Below are 20,315 nucleotides of genomic sequence, written 5' to 3' on the forward strand. Positions count from 1 at the left end.
AAATGAGTATGTGTAAATAGTATTTTTCTCAAAGAGACACATTTGGAAAGAGACAAAGGAAAGGGTAAAAAAAGGGATGTGCTAACTTTCTTTCCCTGGGATGTGCCAACATTCATTCCCTATCGAACACTGCATTTGTCATATGTTAGTCAGTGAACACCTGTAAGTAGATGATTTTGACCAGAAATGACAAAGGCATCAAAGGCCTTTTGAGGGCTGTTTCAGTTCCAAGCCACATACTTTTCATTGATCTTATTCATCTTGGCAAAACATGAGTTCTTTTCACAAGTACATCCTGTATTATCCAAATTGTAGGGAGATTCTTCTTTATTGTTTTTACTGAAGCAGTTTCATAGCACTTGGCTTGAATTTAACAACATTTAACTTTTGTTAAAAAAAAGAAAGGAGACGTAGGATGAGAATGAGGCAAAATTGTTAGAGGTTTTGCTAACAATGCAGTCAAGAGAAATGTATAGACACTTAAAATTTGTGTTAATTTTAAGACCTTGTGTGCCAAAACACTTTGAAAATTTGATAATACATGATATAGTCTCAAGAATCCAAAAAGAATTTATTTCTTAAGATGTCATGTGTTGATGACTCTTTCTGAGTCATAGGAACAATAAAAACATCATAAAGTTAAAAAAAAAAAGTGTCAAATTAGTCAAAGTGTTTTTTAATCTTGAGAAGACTCAGAGAAAGAGGATATCTTGTCTTCAGGTGCAATAGTTTATTTGTCTATTGCTGTTGTGGAAAGGAGTAGGTACTTCAAGGAAGGTTCAGATTAGACTGGGAAAACAGCTTCTAACTGTAAGAATAGTTAAGCCTGAAGTAGTCTGTCCATGAGAATATCCCATCTCTACAACTGGAGATTTCTATGACTGCCAAGTATCCATCAGGAAATATTAGCATTATCACTGACTGCATTTAAACAGAAAATGAGGGTAGGCACTGACTCCAGGTCCTTACCCAGATCTATTTCTATAATTCTCTCTGACTTTTCATTTCTTTTAGGAAGCTGGCACCCACTTTTTAGATGAAGAAATGTAAAATGAAGGAAAGCTAAAATCTTTCTTTTAATAATTATCTTATTTGGGGCCAATCACTACTTGTACCTTTTTCAACATATGCTCATATATGCTGTTTTCCACACAGCACATAGATCAAAGTCATCTCAAATGGAACAGAAGGACAACAATCAAAATTCAGATGCTGAAATCCTTGAAGAGAAGATTGACTTAGTAAGGGACCAGGTGCTACATAGGTATGTTGCTTGAAGTACAAAAAAGTTACTTCAACCATATTTTTAGGCATGTAGTTAATCTGAACCTCCTATGTGATCCATGATTGTACTGATATGCCTAATGTTAGGATTTTACTTGTGAGTTTATCTGATGTGGAGCTTAAAGAGCTAGTGAATTCGTGGCACAATACAAATAATCCTAGAAGATAAAAATTCATATGTTTTGCTTTTCCAAGGTATTTTACAAGGAGAATTTGTTTTCCAGATATGTATTGAATGAACCATACATACATATACTTACATGTATTTATGTATGCATACATACATCTGAGAAATGTCATATATAATGTGATTGCCCTTGAGTGAAATGGTTTGGGTTACAGACTTTTTGAAATGGTATCTTCCACTTTTACAGGAATAAAGAATATATTAGTTTTGTATGTTTTATGCAATCATTATATGTTTAATTTTACATAGAGAGCAAAATCAAGAACACCAAGTTTTATATCTAAATATTTAATACTACTATTTTAGACTACTGCATTATTGATTATTATTGTTTTAGTTGTGATAGAAGAAAACATATGCTTACATTGTGAGAAGAAAGAGTAACAAATACATATAACTAGATAACAGTAGGATTTTGAAAATTTTCTGTTGCTGAAAATGAAGGGGTTTATGTGGATAGAAATTTAAATATTTTCAAAAAGTGTTTGCTGAATTTGCTTTAGTATTGGATTAGATGTTGTGATATTTCTTTTGTTTATTGGTTTTGGGAAAATGTTTTCTTTTCCTGCAGTTATTTCAGTAGTTAGATTTTAAAGATTTTAACATGATTTTTGTAGAATTTCAGGCTTTCTAGACACATGGCCAAAATTAGAGAACTGGTTTTCAGTCCATCAGAATATTCTAGTGAAAGTCAATGCAGAGACAGAAGAAAGTCTTGTGTGCAAAGCAGTAAAGGAAATTCTAATGGGAGAAATTGCCAAAAAGCAGAATAGAAGTAAGTTATTTTGTTCCTACTTTTTGCATTTAATTAAAAAAGACTTAATTCTTTATAATTAATACTAATGATAAATATATATAAATATATGGAAACACTACCAATTTTCACTGTCCCTGCAAGACTTTGGAGATTTATGAGTTAGTGATAACTGCCCTGGAACTCTGAATTTTTCTGTTATCCTGTTTCAGAGGATATGGACTGATTTCACATAGTTGCAAAGGTAATTTGAGAAAAGGTTTTAAAATGTTTAAAATAAACTGTCAATTGGGTATATTTAAATTCACTGAAGTAACGGATTACTAAATTCAGTCCCTTCTTCTTGGTTAAAGTATTATGGCTAGCATCTTCACCATGTGGCATAACATCAGCAGCAGCTTAAAAATATGAATAACTTGCAGTGTTATTAACATCTCTTTTGGTGCATCTTATTGCATATTTCCTCTTAATCACCCCAAAGGGTGATTCAGAATCATATAAAAATAAAAAAAGGAAAAAAAAATACCCAAGGGAAAAGATGTATCAAATAAAACAGGACTGGCAGACTTTTGAATAACCAGTTTCATTTCTTCAGGATTATTAGAAGACAGTCTTTATGTGTCTTCCAACACATTTTTCTTTCCCCAGTCTCACATGGAAACCATAATTGATTACAACTGTTCTTTAATTAAGCAGGGTATCCTTGAAATGATGATAGTTATAATGAATCTCAGAATTATATCAATACCACTGACCTTGGTTTACCTGGTAAAGAATATTTTGTAAAATCACACAAAATCTTTATCTTCTTGTTTCTCTCACAGTGATGGTTTTAGAAAAGTGTCAATCCTGCAAAACACAACCTAACTGGAAGGGAATGTTATAACAACTATGGCATCACTGGTTTGATCAGTATATATATTTATGAAAAACACCTAACAATGAAATATTGAATCTGTTCCATTATTTTCAACTTGTCAGAGTAGCATAGATGTCTATCTTTGTTTACTTAAAATACATTTGAAGGTACTAATTCTATGTTCTAATACAAGGTTCTGCTCAAGAAAAATCACCAGGAAAAAAGCCTTTACTAGTCACATCTCAAGATTTGGTTCCTCCTATTCCTGTGACACAACCACCAATTGAACCAGGATCACATGAATGGATTTATGTAGATGAACCACTTCCCAAGGTACATTAATTCATAGAACCATAGAATCATTTAGGTTGGAAAAGACCTGTAAGATCACCAAGTCCAACTGCTATTGTAGCACTGTGAAATCTACCACTAAACCATGTCCCTAAACACCACATCCACTTGTCTTTTAAATGCCACTAGAGTTGGTGACTGAACCACTTCCCTGCACAGCCTGTTGCAATGCCTCACAACCCCTTCAGTGAAGATTTTTTTCCAAATATCCAGCCTAAACTTCCCCTGGCACAACTTGAGGCCTATCACTTGCTGCTTGAGAGAAGAGGCTGACCCCCACCCCGCTACAACCTCCTTTGAGGAGGTAGTAGTAGAGCGATAAGTTCTCCCCTGTGCCTCCTTTTCTCTAGGCTAAGTAACACCAGTTCCTTCAACTGCTCATCATTAGACTTGTTCTCTAAGCCCTTCACCAGCTTTGTTGCCCTTCTTTGGACTCTTTCCTTGAAGAGAGGAGAGACATTTGCATTCCTCCGGTCCCGCAGAATCTTCCCCAGTCGCCATCACCTCTCAAAGATAATTGAGAGTGGCCTAGCAATGATATCGGCCAGCTTCCTCAGCACATGTGGGTACCTGTGGAATCCTGTATTTGCAGTTTATTCAAATGTTTCTTAAGCTGATTGTTGCCCTTTGGACGCTCCAGCACCTTGATGTCTTTCTTGTAGTGAGGGGCCCAAAACCGAACACAGTATTCGAGGTTTGGCTTCACCAGAGTCTAGTACAGGGGGACAATCTCTTGCCTAGACCTGTTGGCCACACCATTTCTGATACAAGCGTAGATGCTATTAGCCTTCTTGGCTACCTGAGCACGCTGCTGGCTCTTATTCAACTGGCTGTCAACCAATACCCTCAGGTCCTTTTCTGCTAGGCAGCTTTACAGGCACTCTTCCCCAAGCCTGTAGCAGAGTTGTTGTCAACACTTACCCATGTTGAACCTCATACAGTTGGTGTTGGCCCATCAATCCAGACTATTGAAATCCCTCTGTAGACCCTTCCTACCCTTAAGCACATCAACACTCCCACTGAACTTGGTGTCATCTGCAAACTTACCGAGGGTGCACTTGATCCCCTCATCCAGATCATTGATAAAAGTATTGAAGAGAATTGGACCCAGTACTGAGCCCTGGGGGACACCACTCCCCCAGGTGGATTTAGCTCCATTCACCACGACTTCTTCGGCCTGGCCACCCAGCCAGTTTTTTACCCAGCAAAGCACACACCCATCTAAGCCATGAGCAGCCAGTTTCTCAAGGAGAATGCTGTGTAAAACAGTGTCAAAAGCTTTACTAAAGTCTCAGTAGGCAAAATCCACAGCCTTTCCCTCATCCACTAAGTGCATCAGCTTGTCATAGAAGGAGATGAGGGTAGTTGAGCAAGACCTGCTTTTCACAAAAAGCTGACGGGGCTTGATCCTGTGCTGGTTGTCCTGTGTGTGCCGCGAGATGGCGCTGAAGATGATCCGCTCTGTAACCTTCCCCAGCACGGAGGACAGACTGACAGGCCTGCAGTTCCCCACATCCTCCGTCTGGCCGTTCTTGTCAATGGGCGTCACATTTGCTAGACTCCAGTCAGCTGGGACATCCCTGGATAGCCAGGACTGCCGATAAATGGTGGAAAGTGGCTTGGTGAGCGCTTCCGCTGGCTCCCTCAGTACCCGTGCATATCTAAGTGGTGTAACAGGTCACTAACCATTTCCTCTTGGATTATGGAGGCTTCATTCTGCTCCCCATCCTTATCTTCCAGCTCAGGGGGCTGGTTACCAGGAGAACAACTGGTCTTACTATTAAAGGCTGAGGCAAAGAAAGCATTAAGTGCTGAAATTAAGATCTGAAATTTAGCAGTTTCCTGAGATAACTTTATATCTGCATCTTTGTTTTTAGTAGCCCTCAGCAGGTTTTTCTTCCATCATTATGTCTAGTTGCTTATTTGGAAGCAATTTACTTTTTGTTCTCCATGATATGGCCTGCATAATTCTGCTTTTTCTGAAAAAAAATAATTCTGTCACTTTGCTTTAAACTTGTTGTCTGCTTGGGTCATTTGATGACTCTACATTCTTGTATTGTGAGATACATGAAAATAATTCTGTATTCACCCTCTGAAGGTACTTGTGTGTTAGAGGCATCTAACCTATCTCCCTTCTTCATTTTGCCTCAGGTATTGTTTTTCCAATACAGTCATAATGTTTAATTCTCCTCATGCAGAAGCAGTTCAATATGTTCGGTCGTGACCGTTGCCCTTCTTTCTGTCTGCCTGTTGTAGTTCCAACGAAAATTTTTTGAGATTGGGAGCTGGGACTGCTTGCAGTATTCAGGATGTGGATTTGAGGGGTGCATAATGATGCTTTGTGTTTTGTTCTGTAATTCCATTCCTAATGTTTACCAGTTTTGACTTTATAACTGCAGTTAGCTTGCATATGCTGTAAATCTCTTTCTGAGTAGCTACAGCCCATAAGTCAGTATGTTGTGTTTCCTCTGGTCATGGCCTTCATTTGTCATTTTTTGACACTCAGACAGTCAGTCAAATGTCACTTTTGCAACACTTGACAGTCACCTTTAATTTTTACTAGTTTGAACAGTTGTGTACCACCTAAATACTCATCCTTCTTAACTGAATTTATGAATATATCAAAAAGCAGATATCAGTAGTATTTTGCTGGTAATTCCCATTCACTTTGAGTATGGCCACTTTTTTCCAAAGAAATGCGTAGGATAACCTATATGTTGGTACAGTGTTTATAATTAGCTGTAAATAGTTGTAAATCAAAAGAAATACGTAGTGAAAGAAATCAGTGATGTGATTTCATGAAATAATCTTTCTTATATTTGCTAATAATACAGCTAAGTGGATTACCAATAAATGTATCAATTAATTTTGATGTTTTTAAAAATACAGGAGATACCTGACTTTTTAGTACCTTACTGGGAAAACATAGAAAATGCATATGTCAATACCATCAAAGCTATACTTAGATGCCTAAGGGATGAACAGCACTCTATAATTTATTACTTAGCAGACATTAGGTGAGTAGAAAAAGTAGCCTACTACTTTAATATTCATATTTTATATTTTTCATCTGGCATTCTATTTGTATTTTAACACTACAGTTTTTTACCATAATTTACAGAAAAAATTTCCAAGATTATTTAAAGCGCCCAGATCTTAAGCAGGAGTTTGTATCTCAGTGGCAATCAGATTTTAATTCAATTGCTGATGACCTGCGAGAAGACGAGGAAACAAAAGCAGAACTACATCAAAGAGTTACTGTAAGTAAATGACAAAAGTTATAATATACCCTAAAGTATTGTTTGATTGTATACAATCTTAGTGTAACATGAATGTTATTATTTACATTTTTTTTCCTCTTACCACTCCTCTTAAACTATTTCACTTCCTGTTGTACATAAAGTGATACGTGACAACTGGTCTGGCTTGTGGCCACACCTTTCTTATGTCTTGCTTCTTTCTATAAGTTATACTGTTGTATTCTGGTACATTTTAGAGTAAGAATTTCTCTGATTTCTTTTTCTTTACATTTTTCAGAAATTTTACTGATAGGTTTGGTCATTTCTATAACATTCTGGCAAATCTTATCAGCCATTTAGTTTTTCTGTATATGAGATATGGTAATATACGTGTGCTAAAGCTGATTCATACAAAGTACAGAGAATTTCTGTGAAAGGTTTTGGCGCAGGTAAGTCTTTGCTCTCATACATCTCCTGAGAGCTCTTCTTCACAGAAATACATAGCTGTAAAGGTCCTAACAAGTTTGGAGCCAATTTAAGCATAGCCAGGAAATGGAGCTATCTTTGAATTTACTGGATTCCCACTTCAGAACAGACATAAACAGAATTCTGCGCTATCCTATATTGCTTTCAGAAGAAACATACTTCTGCATAATCTTTCATTGAAATCATGTCAGGAAATGCTCCCAGAAAAGAGAGAAAAATGACAGACGTTTTTATTTGTAGGGAACATTGGTAGAATTATAGAAGAATTCACTAAAATGGAAAAAAACATAGAACCTCCTTTTATATAGCATTATTTCAATAGGATGAAATAGAAGACTTAAAAATCATCATTCATATTCCTAATTTCCAGTAAATGGAATTATAAAAAAGACTGGAATCCCTCTGTCTTATATTTTAGAAAGCTAAAATTTTAAGTATTTGACCTTTCACTCATAACAGAGATCCACGTTTGACATTCTCCATTTCAAATTAGGCTAAGAGGATGAGATAGTGATATATTTTTTGGACATTTAGGCAGTGAGTCTCAGGCACTGTGATAATGCTAAGCACAGTAAGTAAGACTGTTTGTAGTTAATAGGAACAGGAATTCTGTTTCCAAATTACCCATTTTAGTCCTTGTGGATTCCAAACCTGTGGGTGAATGTGAAGACGGTGCTTCCTCTGTGCCTTTAAGCTTGCCCATTGTACCTCCGCAAATGTGAGAATTCTATCATTCATCCTTCCGTGATACTAGAAAAGGAGAGAGAGGAAATGAAGAGGGCTGGAATCTGTGGAATGTCTTTCCTTAAACATTTCCGCTTTCCCAGACTGCTAAACTCTGTCATCTCAGCTGGACCCTTTCTGAAACACCATCCACACTGGAAGCTGCCACATTGTGAAACCCATAAACCACATTTCTCTGATACCAACTGGATAATGGAAAAATACATCCCATCTTGCTATGTGTGAAAAATCCCTCAAAGGCTTTGACATCCAAGGCTCTGACATCCAAGGCTTTGGCAACCAAACTCATAACAGAATCGCTATGCATAAGATCTCTGTTACACTGTCTTTTAGCAATTTCTCTCACTTTCCGCTCATGACTTTGCTATCATCTAATATGGTAAGTCACTTGATCCCACTACATCTCTTGTCCCATATAGGAGACAATTTAGCACATGCATTCATTTTTCTTTTTTCCCCTACCTGAGTACAAAGAAAGAAGGAGAGAGAAGCTGTTTCACTTTGAAATAAGAAAGAGTGGTGAGAGAGAAAAAGAAAGACACATAAAACATGTTTTTGGCTTCTCCCTGAAAAAAGATAGCTCACCATCTACTGTTCCAGCTGTAGTCACCGTTTACAGTAAATCAAACCTGTGACCTGCATAACATGAGAACAAAGAAGAAAATGCTGCTCATTACATATTGCAGGAAGATACTGGAAAGAACTGTACATCAGTTTGTGCAAAATATTAGTTTGTGTTGTTTGTATCCACAAAACAAGTCATTTGTAAGCTTATATCTTTTTATTCAGTAACAGTTCCTTATGTGTATATCCTACAGTGCGGAACAACCGTAAATATGTGATAGCATTCAATTTGGCTACCTTCTATCTATGCCACTGATGTGTAAAGTAGCTCAAGGGCTATTCATTTGTCAGCTTCCCTGTGGCTCTTGTCCTACTGAGGACACCTGAATTTGTCTGAAGTTTTTGGATTCAGTGGGAGTAACAGGATTTGACCAATTAAGCTGAGACCAAGAGCTGGTGAATATTGAATCACTCATCACCTGAAGCCTAACCGCCTTGTTGTAAGGGTAGTAGTCTGGAACAGCTTTCCTTTTTTGCCAGGATAAATCAGGTGATGTAGAACTGCTTGGAGACTGAGAAACGGCTCGCCTGAGCATACCACAGCATTTAACAGCTTCTTTTTCTTGTCTCTTGTTACTCCATAGAGGTCTGTCATGCCACTTCCATGCAGAAATGGTAGTGGGGAACAGAAGGTTTTCATGCATGTTTTATGCTTACTAGGTCCTCAGTGTTGACAGTGAGCTACATAGCTGCTGTTAGATACAGTCACTAGTTGAAGAGCACTTAGTTACTTAGTTACATAGCACCCTCCATGTTAAAGCAAGAATAGAATGGAGCTATGCAAATAGCAGAATGTTTGAACAGTGAGATGATTTTCTCAGGATCATTCATATTGCACATCCCCTTAGAATTCTCCTGATATTTATATTGCAAACCATTCAAGTGGAAAGTTGCTGGTACTGTTAGGAGCTTAGCTATTCATGTTCTAAACTCTTTGTCTGGCTTAGATAGGTCTTTGCTTGGTGAAAGCAAGGCAGCCTAGTACTGTCCTATGCATTAATCTTATACCTCTGGATTCTTCTGTTTGGCACACTTGTAAAACTACTTTCTGTCAGCTCTCTATAAGCACATAACTCTTGGACCAGGCTTTAATAAAAATTAAAAAAAAAAAAAAGAAGAGGAAGATGCCTTGTGCACAGGCAAAAATATAGTTTTTAATAATGAATAAAAATGTATGTGTGTTTTATTTCATAGTTATTTCTCATATTTTATTTTGTGTTTTAGGACTTAAGAGATCTTCTCTGGGATATCTGTGATAAAAGAAGGGAAGAAGCAGAGCAGGAACGTACTGATATCATGAATGACGGCTGGTTACTGGATCGTAAGGGGATCGCAATAAACCATTTTTTTTCACTTATGCAGGTATGATATAGACTCTACTATAGAGTTTGCAATGCAAGTAGACAATTAATTAGGTTTGGAAGACAGTAAGCCTCAGAGGAATTTCATGTTTGGCTTTGAATAAAGGAGGGATCGAGAATTAGATAAGCAAATGTTCATGCCTCTTCTGATTTTATCTAGAATGTTAGAGATTAGAAGTGGATGACAATCCATATGCTTTCCCATTTTGCAAGCAGAAAAGTTTAAGAAAAACACCATTGTTATTGTCCAACACCATGAACTTTCAACCTGTAACGGACAGTGCTACTTTTGCAGTTTTATCAGTCCACTGAATCATCTGAGTTTTGTAACAGAAATGTCAAAACTGATTATACTTTTGTGATCATAGTAGTATCAGCTTTTTATTTACAAATTACATAATTCACTGTGGTTGTAGACACACTTACTACTAAGGTTGTCTTGCGTTTCCCATATCAAGAAATTATTTCAGTTGTAACTTCACCAGTGTGGCTTGAAATTTTACCTTGTCTTAAAAAAAATATATAGTTGTGAGGAATGTTTTTGAGAAAGTGATGTTTTTTGTTATTCTTGAGAAAATCCATTTAAATGTGGCATAGCTTTCACACGTCTAACTTTATAGTTTTCACAAGACCATATTCACTTAGGTGACTCTTCCCTTCCCAACAGTATGCCTTTCTTCTCATTCAGCGAGACTGTGAATTACTTCAGTTCCTGAAGTAAAGTAAGATTTATTTTCCTGTGACTGCCATTTTTAGGTGGATAAATTAGGTTTAGGGCTGGAATGGAATAGAATGGAATGGAATGGAATGGAATGGAATGGAATGGCATTTCTGTAAACTGAGTGACCTTGCTTTAGAAGTTTTGACAGCATTAAAGAAGGTGGGGAAATCAGTACTTTAAACACATGCCATGTTATGCTAATTTAGTTGAAAGGTCAGGGAAGCACCTTTGGTTGGGCTCCCTGACCCTTAACTCTGTTTTATTTTTATAGGCTTATTAAACAAGGGAACCACTCTCTTATCTTACATGAATGTTGTGGCAATCTAAGTAAATTCAGTTGCTATAGTAGGGAAATTATTAACTCTATTTTCAAAGAGCCTAAATAATGCCACAAATAAAGACTAAGGCCATTGACTAAATTAAGAGATCTAAATATCAAATACGGGCTGACTAACTGAACAGCGCTCTTCCTCTAATTAGGGTATTTATATGATTGTATATTTAAATTCTGTATTTTAAATAATGCACACAAGGAAGCCAAATTAAAATGATATCGCTGAGCTTAAATCTTGTCTTTTTCTATTTTTATATTCATGTATAAGCTTGCAAGCTTAATTCTCTTTAGCAGAGTTTCACTGACACATATGATGCAGTCCAGAAGAGATTCGCTATGAATCTACTTTGATCTGTCTTCTGTGGATATGCAGAATAGACACTTAAAATGAAAAATATATTAACAATATGTAATATTTATGTTTTTCCCCTAAAAAAAAATCATTTATACTTTCCTTATTTATTATCCTTATTTATTTTCCCAAATATTATTTTCCCATATTACATATACTCCCCAAATTAAATGAATTATTAATGTTACAACTACAAAAATAAAAATATAATAACTAAATCTTTAAGTTATGGCTTTGTTTGAGAAACAGCCAAAAATAGACTTTGTTGGTCTTGAGTTCTCCTTTTGCGGCTTTTTCTGTGGGAAGTTACATATATTCTCCAGGTGGCTTTGTTACTGTATAAACATACAGATTTGTATAAATTCCGTTTAACAAAGTCTTAACCTTAGGAAGGTTACATCAGGTTTCTTTCCACCCTTCTTTGTGTGCACTGTCATAATATATTTTTTCCTTAACTTATGGATAAGGGCTGTTTTACACCACAAAGGTTTTATTCTTTGTTTTGTGAATGTGGTTTTGTGCATTTTCCCATGAATTTTGTCAGTTAAAAACTAACACAGTTCTGTATCAATAAATCAAAACATGACAGGTGTTAAATGTTTTTTGAATCTTGATTTCTCCTTAGAAGATTCACAGAAAAAAACCTTCAAGGTATTTATGTGTGTAAAGTCTGTTGATTTCATAGTCTAGGAGAAACTGTGTGGCTTTTAAACTGTTTTCTCCATCACTTAACTCTTTTTATTTTATGTTATTAAGGATTTTAATTATTTTGACCAAAGTGATCGCTGTAGTTTGTTGGTGCTGGTATACTTGCTAGCACAGGAATACATACACATGAAAATATATTATAATTAAATTTAATGTATCAAACATTGCTTATTGGAAATGTTTTTCCTATTCTAACAACTAAGATTTTTATCATACTTAGAAATTCTTGTGTGAAAATTAAGAATGTAAATTTCAAAGACATTGTTGATGCAAGTGGAAATATGCGTTAAATACAGTATAAATATTCAAACAAATATGGTTATGTTTGTTATTCTCCCTAAAACTCTTATGTTTTAGAATCACTTTTGTTATTGTCTATTTAAAAATGTAACAGAATTTTGTTCTGTCCTGTTTTGAATTTCAATATTTATGTTCTTTCTTCTTGAGGTTGAAGTGGATCGTTTCCAAGATACAAAGAGACTTCTTCATGATTACTACAGGGCAATGGAAGGAAAAATCCCAACAGATGACAGTCAAGATTTTACTAGACTCCCATTGCTTGATATTGTTGATATAGAACAGAAAGAAGATGAGAACAAATCAAGAAGGTAGAAATACATTATTAAATCATACAAATATAAAAAATTATAAGGCATTCATTGCTTTGTGGGTGAATGTGGAAATAAATGTGGGTGTATTTCAAAGGATTGGGAAATTAGAATTTTAAACTACTGATTATAGTCAAATGATGAATCTTAAATCATTTTGACCGTTTAAGTTATTCCTGATTTTTGATTGATCATTTCATTTTCACATCATTTTCACTAATACAACTCTGAATTGTAAAATGTTTCAAAAGCTGCCTTAGAAAGAAATCTGTTCTAGGAATATTTCCTGCTTCCCTCTGCATTGCTGACAGTTTGCAGCACAATCCTCATGCAACTAACTTAAATATTATTATAGAGCATTAACAGTTTTAATATGTGCACAGACAAACATAATGAAATGGGTCATGTAATGACAAATATAAATCAAAGCAGCCTAGAAAAACTCACAGAATTGAATGCAATATTAAAGGTCATGGATACCATCAAATAATTTCACAATATCAAAAATGCTGTCAACACCTATGTTTTTTTAATACTTACAGTTCATTTAGAAAACATCTGAATAATGAGGCTGTGCTTCTAGCCCATATCATTAGATCACACAGACATTTGACATAGTTTTATCCCTCTATTATTATTCCTTGGTTTCTAGAGTTAAACTAGCCAATTTTCTTGTCATGCACACATTTTACCACTAATGGTCGTAAGGAAAGATCATCCTTTTTCTGTTGCTGTGATAAATTTTGAAAATAACATTCTCATTCTCTTAACATGTTCTCCAAAATAGTTATAAAGTATCTCTTTACAAAGGGGAAGTGATTTATGCCTTATATTTTATTTTTCAGGATTCCTCTAGTTTCTTCTAAACTGCCTTTACCGGAAACAAATATTGCCAAGTTAAAAAACAGGGGAACTCTACTGAAGAGTGTTAAGGATGAGAATTCTTCTGAAAATGTAGCAGCCGCTTTTGGCAAAGATGAAAATCTTATTTCTGATACATGGCAAACAGCAGTAACAGCAGTATCAGATATGGTAAGGAATGTTTTGTTTACTTAAAGATTTCTGGAATGGACAGTCAAGGATTCCCATTCAGTATGTAGCCTGGACACACAGCCTTTACACTGTGTATCAGTTTCTTGTGTGTTACTCCCCTACTGATATTTCCGTTGAATACACTTGCATTTCTATAAAGTAAGTGTTGGGATCTGTGTATTATCAGATCTGCAGCACCTCCATATTTGCAACTGACCCTTTCATTCCGGTACAGAGAGAAATACTTTGAATGTTGGATCTATATATCTGCTTCTTCCATGATAAACTCTCCCCTAATTCTTCAATAGAACTATGAGAAGAAGGATGTCTAGTCCTGGGATACAAGTTCTGTTCAAAACTTTAAAAACTTCAAAAACCATGGTTACATTCTTTTTTATATATCGCTAAAAGTAAATTAGGTTGTTCTTCTTTTTTTTTTCATAATGATCATTTAAAAACAATTGAAATTCTGCAGCCTTACAGTGTAACTGTAGTGTTGCTTGTGTAGTCTTACATTTCACATTTGACTCTTAGATTTCACACTTTTTCCCAGCGTAGATAGATAGTGGATTACAAGAATTAAAACTACCATCTTTGTCTGACACTTTTGCTGTACAATTTTATTTTTGATACATTGATTACATTCTGATTATTTATTACTTTAAATATCTCTTTTATTTAAGTGTGTATGTCTTAGCAACTACTTGCAGTAAATACAGGCTATTTAAAACAATAATTGCATAGTACTGATACCATTTACTTGACTGTGTGTGTGAATATGATGTGAAGGTAACAGCTGAAATGAAGTCAAAGGAAATGGAGGAAGAAGAAGAACAGCAGCTAGATCTGAAAGAAGATCTGAAGTCTTCTCAGACAATGTCAGGCAAAGCTACTGGAAAGGATGCCAAAGATACCAAAAAGCTTTCTCCCAAATCACCTACTAAAAAGACAGGTATTTGAAATGCAGACTTTGTTTTGGAAGTGCTTGAAATTACTGAAATGTAAATGTGACAGTAATATGGAAAGGGGTAACCCAAGGTATTTAGTTAATATTTAATTGCTCGTTTTTAAATGTCAAATATGTGAAAAGCTGATGATGATAAAGGAATGCAGAGGCTGTTGAATGACAGTTGGGTATATTTAATCTTATGTGTTATTGTTATTATTATATATGGATTGATATTCAAAATAAAAAGTAAATATTAATTTTTATCCATGTGCTGTTGTGGAATTAGAGAGTTAGAACTATCAACTTAAATAAACTCCCATTGAATTCTTCATACTTTCCAGTCAAGCTAAAATGTTTCAAACATTAAAAAAAAAAAAGAACAAAATCAATACATTAGCAAATATCTGAAGATACTTCTGAATGAATTCATTAGTAATTATAGTAGTTTAGATCTACCAAGGTCCATCATTTTAAAATATAACTTAAAGATGGTGTAAAGAAAATAAAATCTAATAGCATTTATAATCCTAAAAAAGAGCAGACTCCTGTTGAGGTAGATCTTGCATATAGGCCTGGCAAGAGTCTGTCCTACCCTCTTATTTTTCACTGTGCATGCAAGAATACAAACTTTACTTGCACAAGACAAAAAGACCTAGAAGACTCTATGTCTTTAGCTTAGTAATTATCTAACAGTCTGCTGGGAAGACTCCTGGCATTCAATGCTGTTTATACATTTTTTCATAAATACTTCCTTGAGCAGGTAGTGGTTTAAGTAACTGCCACAACTTTCTGCAAAAGTCATAGCTTATGCAAGAAGTTAGTTTAGTAGTATGAACCTTGTGTCTTTTGTTAAGACATTCTGCATATTAAGAGAGGGGCTTGAGCCCTCCATGTGTTGGGGTAACCTGAAATTCAGATGTTCAATTTCCTGTGAGAAAGCTGTAACTGCAGAGTTATTTTGCATAAGGCAGGTAGCATTTTTTCTTTGACAGCCATTTTATTTGCAATGTACTCAGTCCTGCCTCTGTGGTTGAGTTGTGCTCACAGTACAGTGAACAAGTATAGCCTTGCAAATACTAAGCTGCGTGGATACTGAATCTGTGAGCTCCAGGGAGATTTAGCTATGTACTTAGCTCCTCAATCCAGCCAAGAAATTTGTAGATGTTTAGTTTTCTAAAAAAGCTTTGTGATAGAAAATCAGCAGCTATCAGCTTTTGTATGCTAAATGGCTATGTTAGGCTTTTGTGGATTGCTTCTTGGAAATAATTTTTTTTTTCAGATCTGGTACTAGATGACTTACCTGAAGTCACAAAAATAGGAAGTGGCAGAAGTGTGACTAGAACTCAGCTGTGAACTCCTCATGATACAAAATGAAATCTCAACTGATGCTTGTTTTATTGTTTATTATGAAAACTGTTACTGTAGTGCTCCTGTAACATAAGAATTCCCTTAGTTAGAACTACAGGCTGGTAACTGAGCGTTGCAATTTATCACATGTAATTTCATCACTTCAAGATTTGACTGTTTGCTTTATGTTTACGTTATGTATCATGCAGATGCTATTGTAATTTTCTCTAACAGCTTCATCTGCTTTTCTTCTAGGATAAAGCAGTTACAAAGATTAATATTTTTGAATAACAGTCAAGGTGTTATGTATGCAGAAATAATTTTATGCATGACAAAATACCATGTTTACAATATCTGTTCACAGCTGGGTAAGCTAAAACAAGATGCAAAGGTAGCTCACAGAATGCTAAACTTGATTTTGCTGCAGAAGGAACAGTTATCATTTAAAAGAGGTGTATTTATGTACAGATTATTATAAATTGGTAGATTTTAAGGTCAAAGTGGCCATTTTGACTTTCCAGGATCACAACGGAGGCGAATCTATTCAGTCATGATTTTCCATTCAGAAATACATTTTGCGATGTTATTTAACCAATTTTAATACAGTTGTATATGTTGGACTATTTTTATGCAGTGTTAATCTTAGCATGTCTTGCAGATGTAAATCACATTTGAAGAAAACTAGCTGTTTTGTTGACATAAGACAACTGCGTAAACACATTTGCGTGCTCATAAATGGTCATACCAAGTGAGGTGGAAAGTGCCATTTTTCATTTCAAAAAATGCGCTGTCTTGTGAGTGCCTGTGTGCAGACACACACAATTACCATCCAAGTCCAAAGACTGTGAGGGGGACTATTTTTCTGCAGGACTTCCTTCTACCATACCTGTGGTCAAAGTCAGTCCAGTTCCTTTAACCTCTGAAGAATTAAAGAAGCAAGAACTGACACTTAAAATACAGCAAGAATATTTTGCTGCCTTGAAACATGAGGGTATGTTACTGTTTGGCTACTTACATTTGGTGGTGATCATTATTCCTAATTTAGGTAATGTAACAGTCAAAACTAACCAGAAGCTCTTTGGGGAAAGATGGATGCGTAAGTAAAGTAAGGTAGAGAAAATAGTGTCTGAAGAAATTAGGACATTTTTTAGAGTGGTAGTCATCAGGGAATTTTGTGATAGATATACCAAGATAGAAATGTTTTTCTTTAATTTAATTTAATTTCATTTAATTTCATTTCATTTCATTTCATTTCATTTCTTGGCATGTCATGTCATGTCATGTCATGTCATGCCATGTCATTTCCACAACTAAGCAAGTATTCTTCATGAAAGGATAAGTTTGGGATGGGCCACTCTTCAGTATTCAATTGAATTGAGTTCAGTATTTGAATTGTTTTGATCTGTGGAAGAATTTTTTGGTAATTACATATTTCATTGATGCTCTTCTCTCAAGTTTCCTTTTCCTCAAGCTGTGCAGGATTTAAGCAGAGAGACACATAATTGCTTTTTCTTCCTAAGCCCCTACTAAACAGACCCTTCCAAAAACCATGTATGACTCAGCTTTCTGTCTCTTTGTCCTGCCCAATAACTTCCAAGCCAATCGGTCACTTTCAACAAAAAGTAGATGTCTGAAAAACAGAAGTTCCAAACTGAAAATGAGTTGATTTTTTTTTCTTTGAAGGTGGGTTTTGAGTAGAATAAAAAGAACTCATTCTCACTAAAGAATAGATAGAGTTTATCTGTTACACATTCTGTTCAGCAGCAGTTAGCTAACCCATCACGTATTTCCTTGGCTGGGCTAACTTTTGCATAGTAATTATGAAAACTAGAGGGCAAACAGCAGTTAATAAACAAAACACAGATTCACAAGGCTTCTCTAGCTCCACACCAGACCAAATAAATGTCTGTACATCTACCACTTTCCTTTAAGATACTCTCAGTTGCTTAGAACTTCCATGTCTTTGCCCTCAAATCAAATAACCTTTCTATGAGACCCAAATCGATGCTAGGTGTAAAATTTTGATCAACTCTTTCTTGCTTAATGTAGGAAGTGCTCAGTATTGCATTCTACTGTGACTGAGAAATAACATTAAAAGGACCTGTCTCATACTTTTCACAGTTCATCTTTCTACACTAGCTGCCTAAAGAAAGTTTTAGCCCCAAACCTAAGTATTTTGAAAGCTTAGTAGTACACAGAGTAAGAATTATAAATAATTTTACATTCTTTAACTTTGAAGTCACTATGCCAATTACTATATAATATTACTTATTTGAAAGATTCTGTCTCAAAGAAGGTTAAATATAAAGAAAAAATCAAGTTGAACACTGAATTTGCTTATGTTCAAGATTGAGAATAATCTCTAGCTACTCTTCTCTCATTCTTCTTTTCTAAGGCTTTTAAAAACTGTCAGTGTCTGTTTCATGTCTCTATCAATACATTACCTTACCTGTCTCTTCATCCAGTTGGTATCCTTTTCACCTTGGACATTGTTCTCATATCTTGTCTCTTCAGCTCCTTTCTTCTGTGTTAGTCTCTCAGTGAAAGACTCTCTCAGTTCTTTCTATTCTGAAAACTAACAAATTCTGAATTCTGAAATTCCCAGCATTTTTAAAAGTTTAATTTGAATACTCTATGCATAATTTTGGTAGAGATTAATTACTTTCCTAGTGGTCACTAACCAAATGAAAGCTGAGTTTTAGGGTATAAAATAGTCATATGTAGGAAGGTTGGAGCAAAACCAATGAAGTTAATTTTGAAGAAGTGGAAGTTAGGAAAAGAAAAGCAAACTTTTGTCATGATTAACATAGATGATGTTTTAGAAGTGTTTTCTTTAATATTTATCTATAACTTGTTACACTTGCATTGTTACGTTTCTAGGTCTGTTTGCTATATAGTGTTAATTTAGTTTGATGTCACTGTGTACTTAAACAACCCCTGCACCTCTGCATTAGCTTTATTAAGATATTTGTTACCTTGTGAATTAGGATGCTTATAGAATACACAGTTTTGTAAAATAAATGGTGCTATAAGGGTGATTCTGAAAAATTAATAATTTAAGAACATGAGAAATAAATATTTTGCTGCCTAAGTACAGGTTAATGTGTTAAACATCAGGAGCTTAAGGGTGAAAATTCCTGAAATTTTATAAGTATTAATTATTATTATTATTATTAAAAATATTTTAACAGAAGAAGCCACAAAATCTCGTCTAGAACTTATAAAAGAAAAAGCGTTAGCATATATTGAAGAACTAACAGTGAAAGCAGAAGAAGCTTATAAAGATATGGAAAAGTGGCTTGGAGCCAGGTTCCTAGCAGAAATGTCCAGGTAATGCATATCCAATTTTGAGCAGGATTCATTTATTTTTTTTAATTGACTAAGCTGGTAAAGGTGGTTGTTTATATAGAGCAAATAATTTGCAAAATGTATTAGAAAATAATCATTTCATTTCATGAGCTAAAATTTAATTTTATCTTAAATAACTGAATGGTAATAACACGTTTCTTCAATAATTAGAAGGTTCTGCTGGCAATGGTAGAGGTAATTAATTATCAGTTTTACTGTTTTGCTAGACTACAGATTTAGCAGTTTATAAGCATCATCAGACAATCAGATATTCAATTTCCCAGAAGTCTGTATATCATTTCAGTGGTTTTTGTCACTTTGGATTGTAGGTTTTGTTTTGTTTTGTTTTGTTTTGTTTCTGTACTATACAAATGCTGGAAAGCTCCACCTACTGTTATGAACACTATGTATAGCATTTATCAAAAAAATAATTCAATGTCTTTTTTTTTTCTTGGCCATTTTTCTCTTCTAGCAAAATGTGCTTGGAACCACTATGTGACACTTAGGCCACCTGGCATAGAGTGGCCTATGTCCATATCATTAAAGTGTTTTACTTTCCAGAAGAAAGATGTCACGTTGCCTTTTGGAAAATATTTCTGGCCTGTGTTAAATTTCAAAGCATACTTGGGGCAGTGCTGGTTGGTTCATGTCAGTGCACATCCAAGAATGTAATATGTGAAGGCTCTAACAGGCAATAGCTCAAAGAGACTGAGCTCTACCTGCTAGTTTTATTGGCCCTCCTGACAACAATGTCTTCCAAAACACGTTATTTACAGAGTATCATGTCCTTTGAATGGATGCAAGCATAATCCTGAGACCCCAGGCCAATCCGGTGCCTATACCTGTTAAAAAGTATAAGTCATGCTCATCACACTTGGAACAGCAGTTCATGTATCTCTGCAGAATGCTACTCTAGAAAGTGTTTTTTTGATCTACAATCTAGGGGCAGAGTAGGGGATGAGGCATTGAGAATAACTAAAAGAATGATTACAAATGGAATGTGTATCTCTCCTATCAAATTTATGGA

At 35.1% G+C, this 20,315-nt stretch overlaps 1 protein-coding gene across 1 annotated transcript in view; it reads left to right on the forward strand.

The window, feature by feature from the left end:
• Nucleotides 1-20,315, forward strand: part of SPEF2 (sperm flagellar 2) — a 66,133-nt gene that overhangs the window by 34,707 nt on the left and 11,111 nt on the right. The window contains 11 exon segments of the mRNA XM_035563766.1: nucleotides 1,156-1,264; nucleotides 2,089-2,246; nucleotides 3,278-3,417; nucleotides 6,325-6,452; nucleotides 6,557-6,695; nucleotides 9,753-9,890; nucleotides 12,452-12,612; nucleotides 13,458-13,644; nucleotides 14,434-14,596; nucleotides 16,809-16,931; nucleotides 19,132-19,270. Coding sequence (XP_035419659.1) covers nucleotides 1,156-1,264; nucleotides 2,089-2,246; nucleotides 3,278-3,417; nucleotides 6,325-6,452; nucleotides 6,557-6,695; nucleotides 9,753-9,890; nucleotides 12,452-12,612; nucleotides 13,458-13,644; nucleotides 14,434-14,596; nucleotides 16,809-16,931; nucleotides 19,132-19,270 — 1,585 coding nt within the window.

The sequence above is a fragment of the Cygnus atratus genome, chromosome Z (assembly GCF_013377495.2).
Source record: "Cygnus atratus isolate AKBS03 ecotype Queensland, Australia chromosome Z, CAtr_DNAZoo_HiC_assembly, whole genome shotgun sequence".
Classification (NCBI taxonomy): domain Eukaryota; kingdom Metazoa; phylum Chordata; class Aves; order Anseriformes; family Anatidae; genus Cygnus; species Cygnus atratus.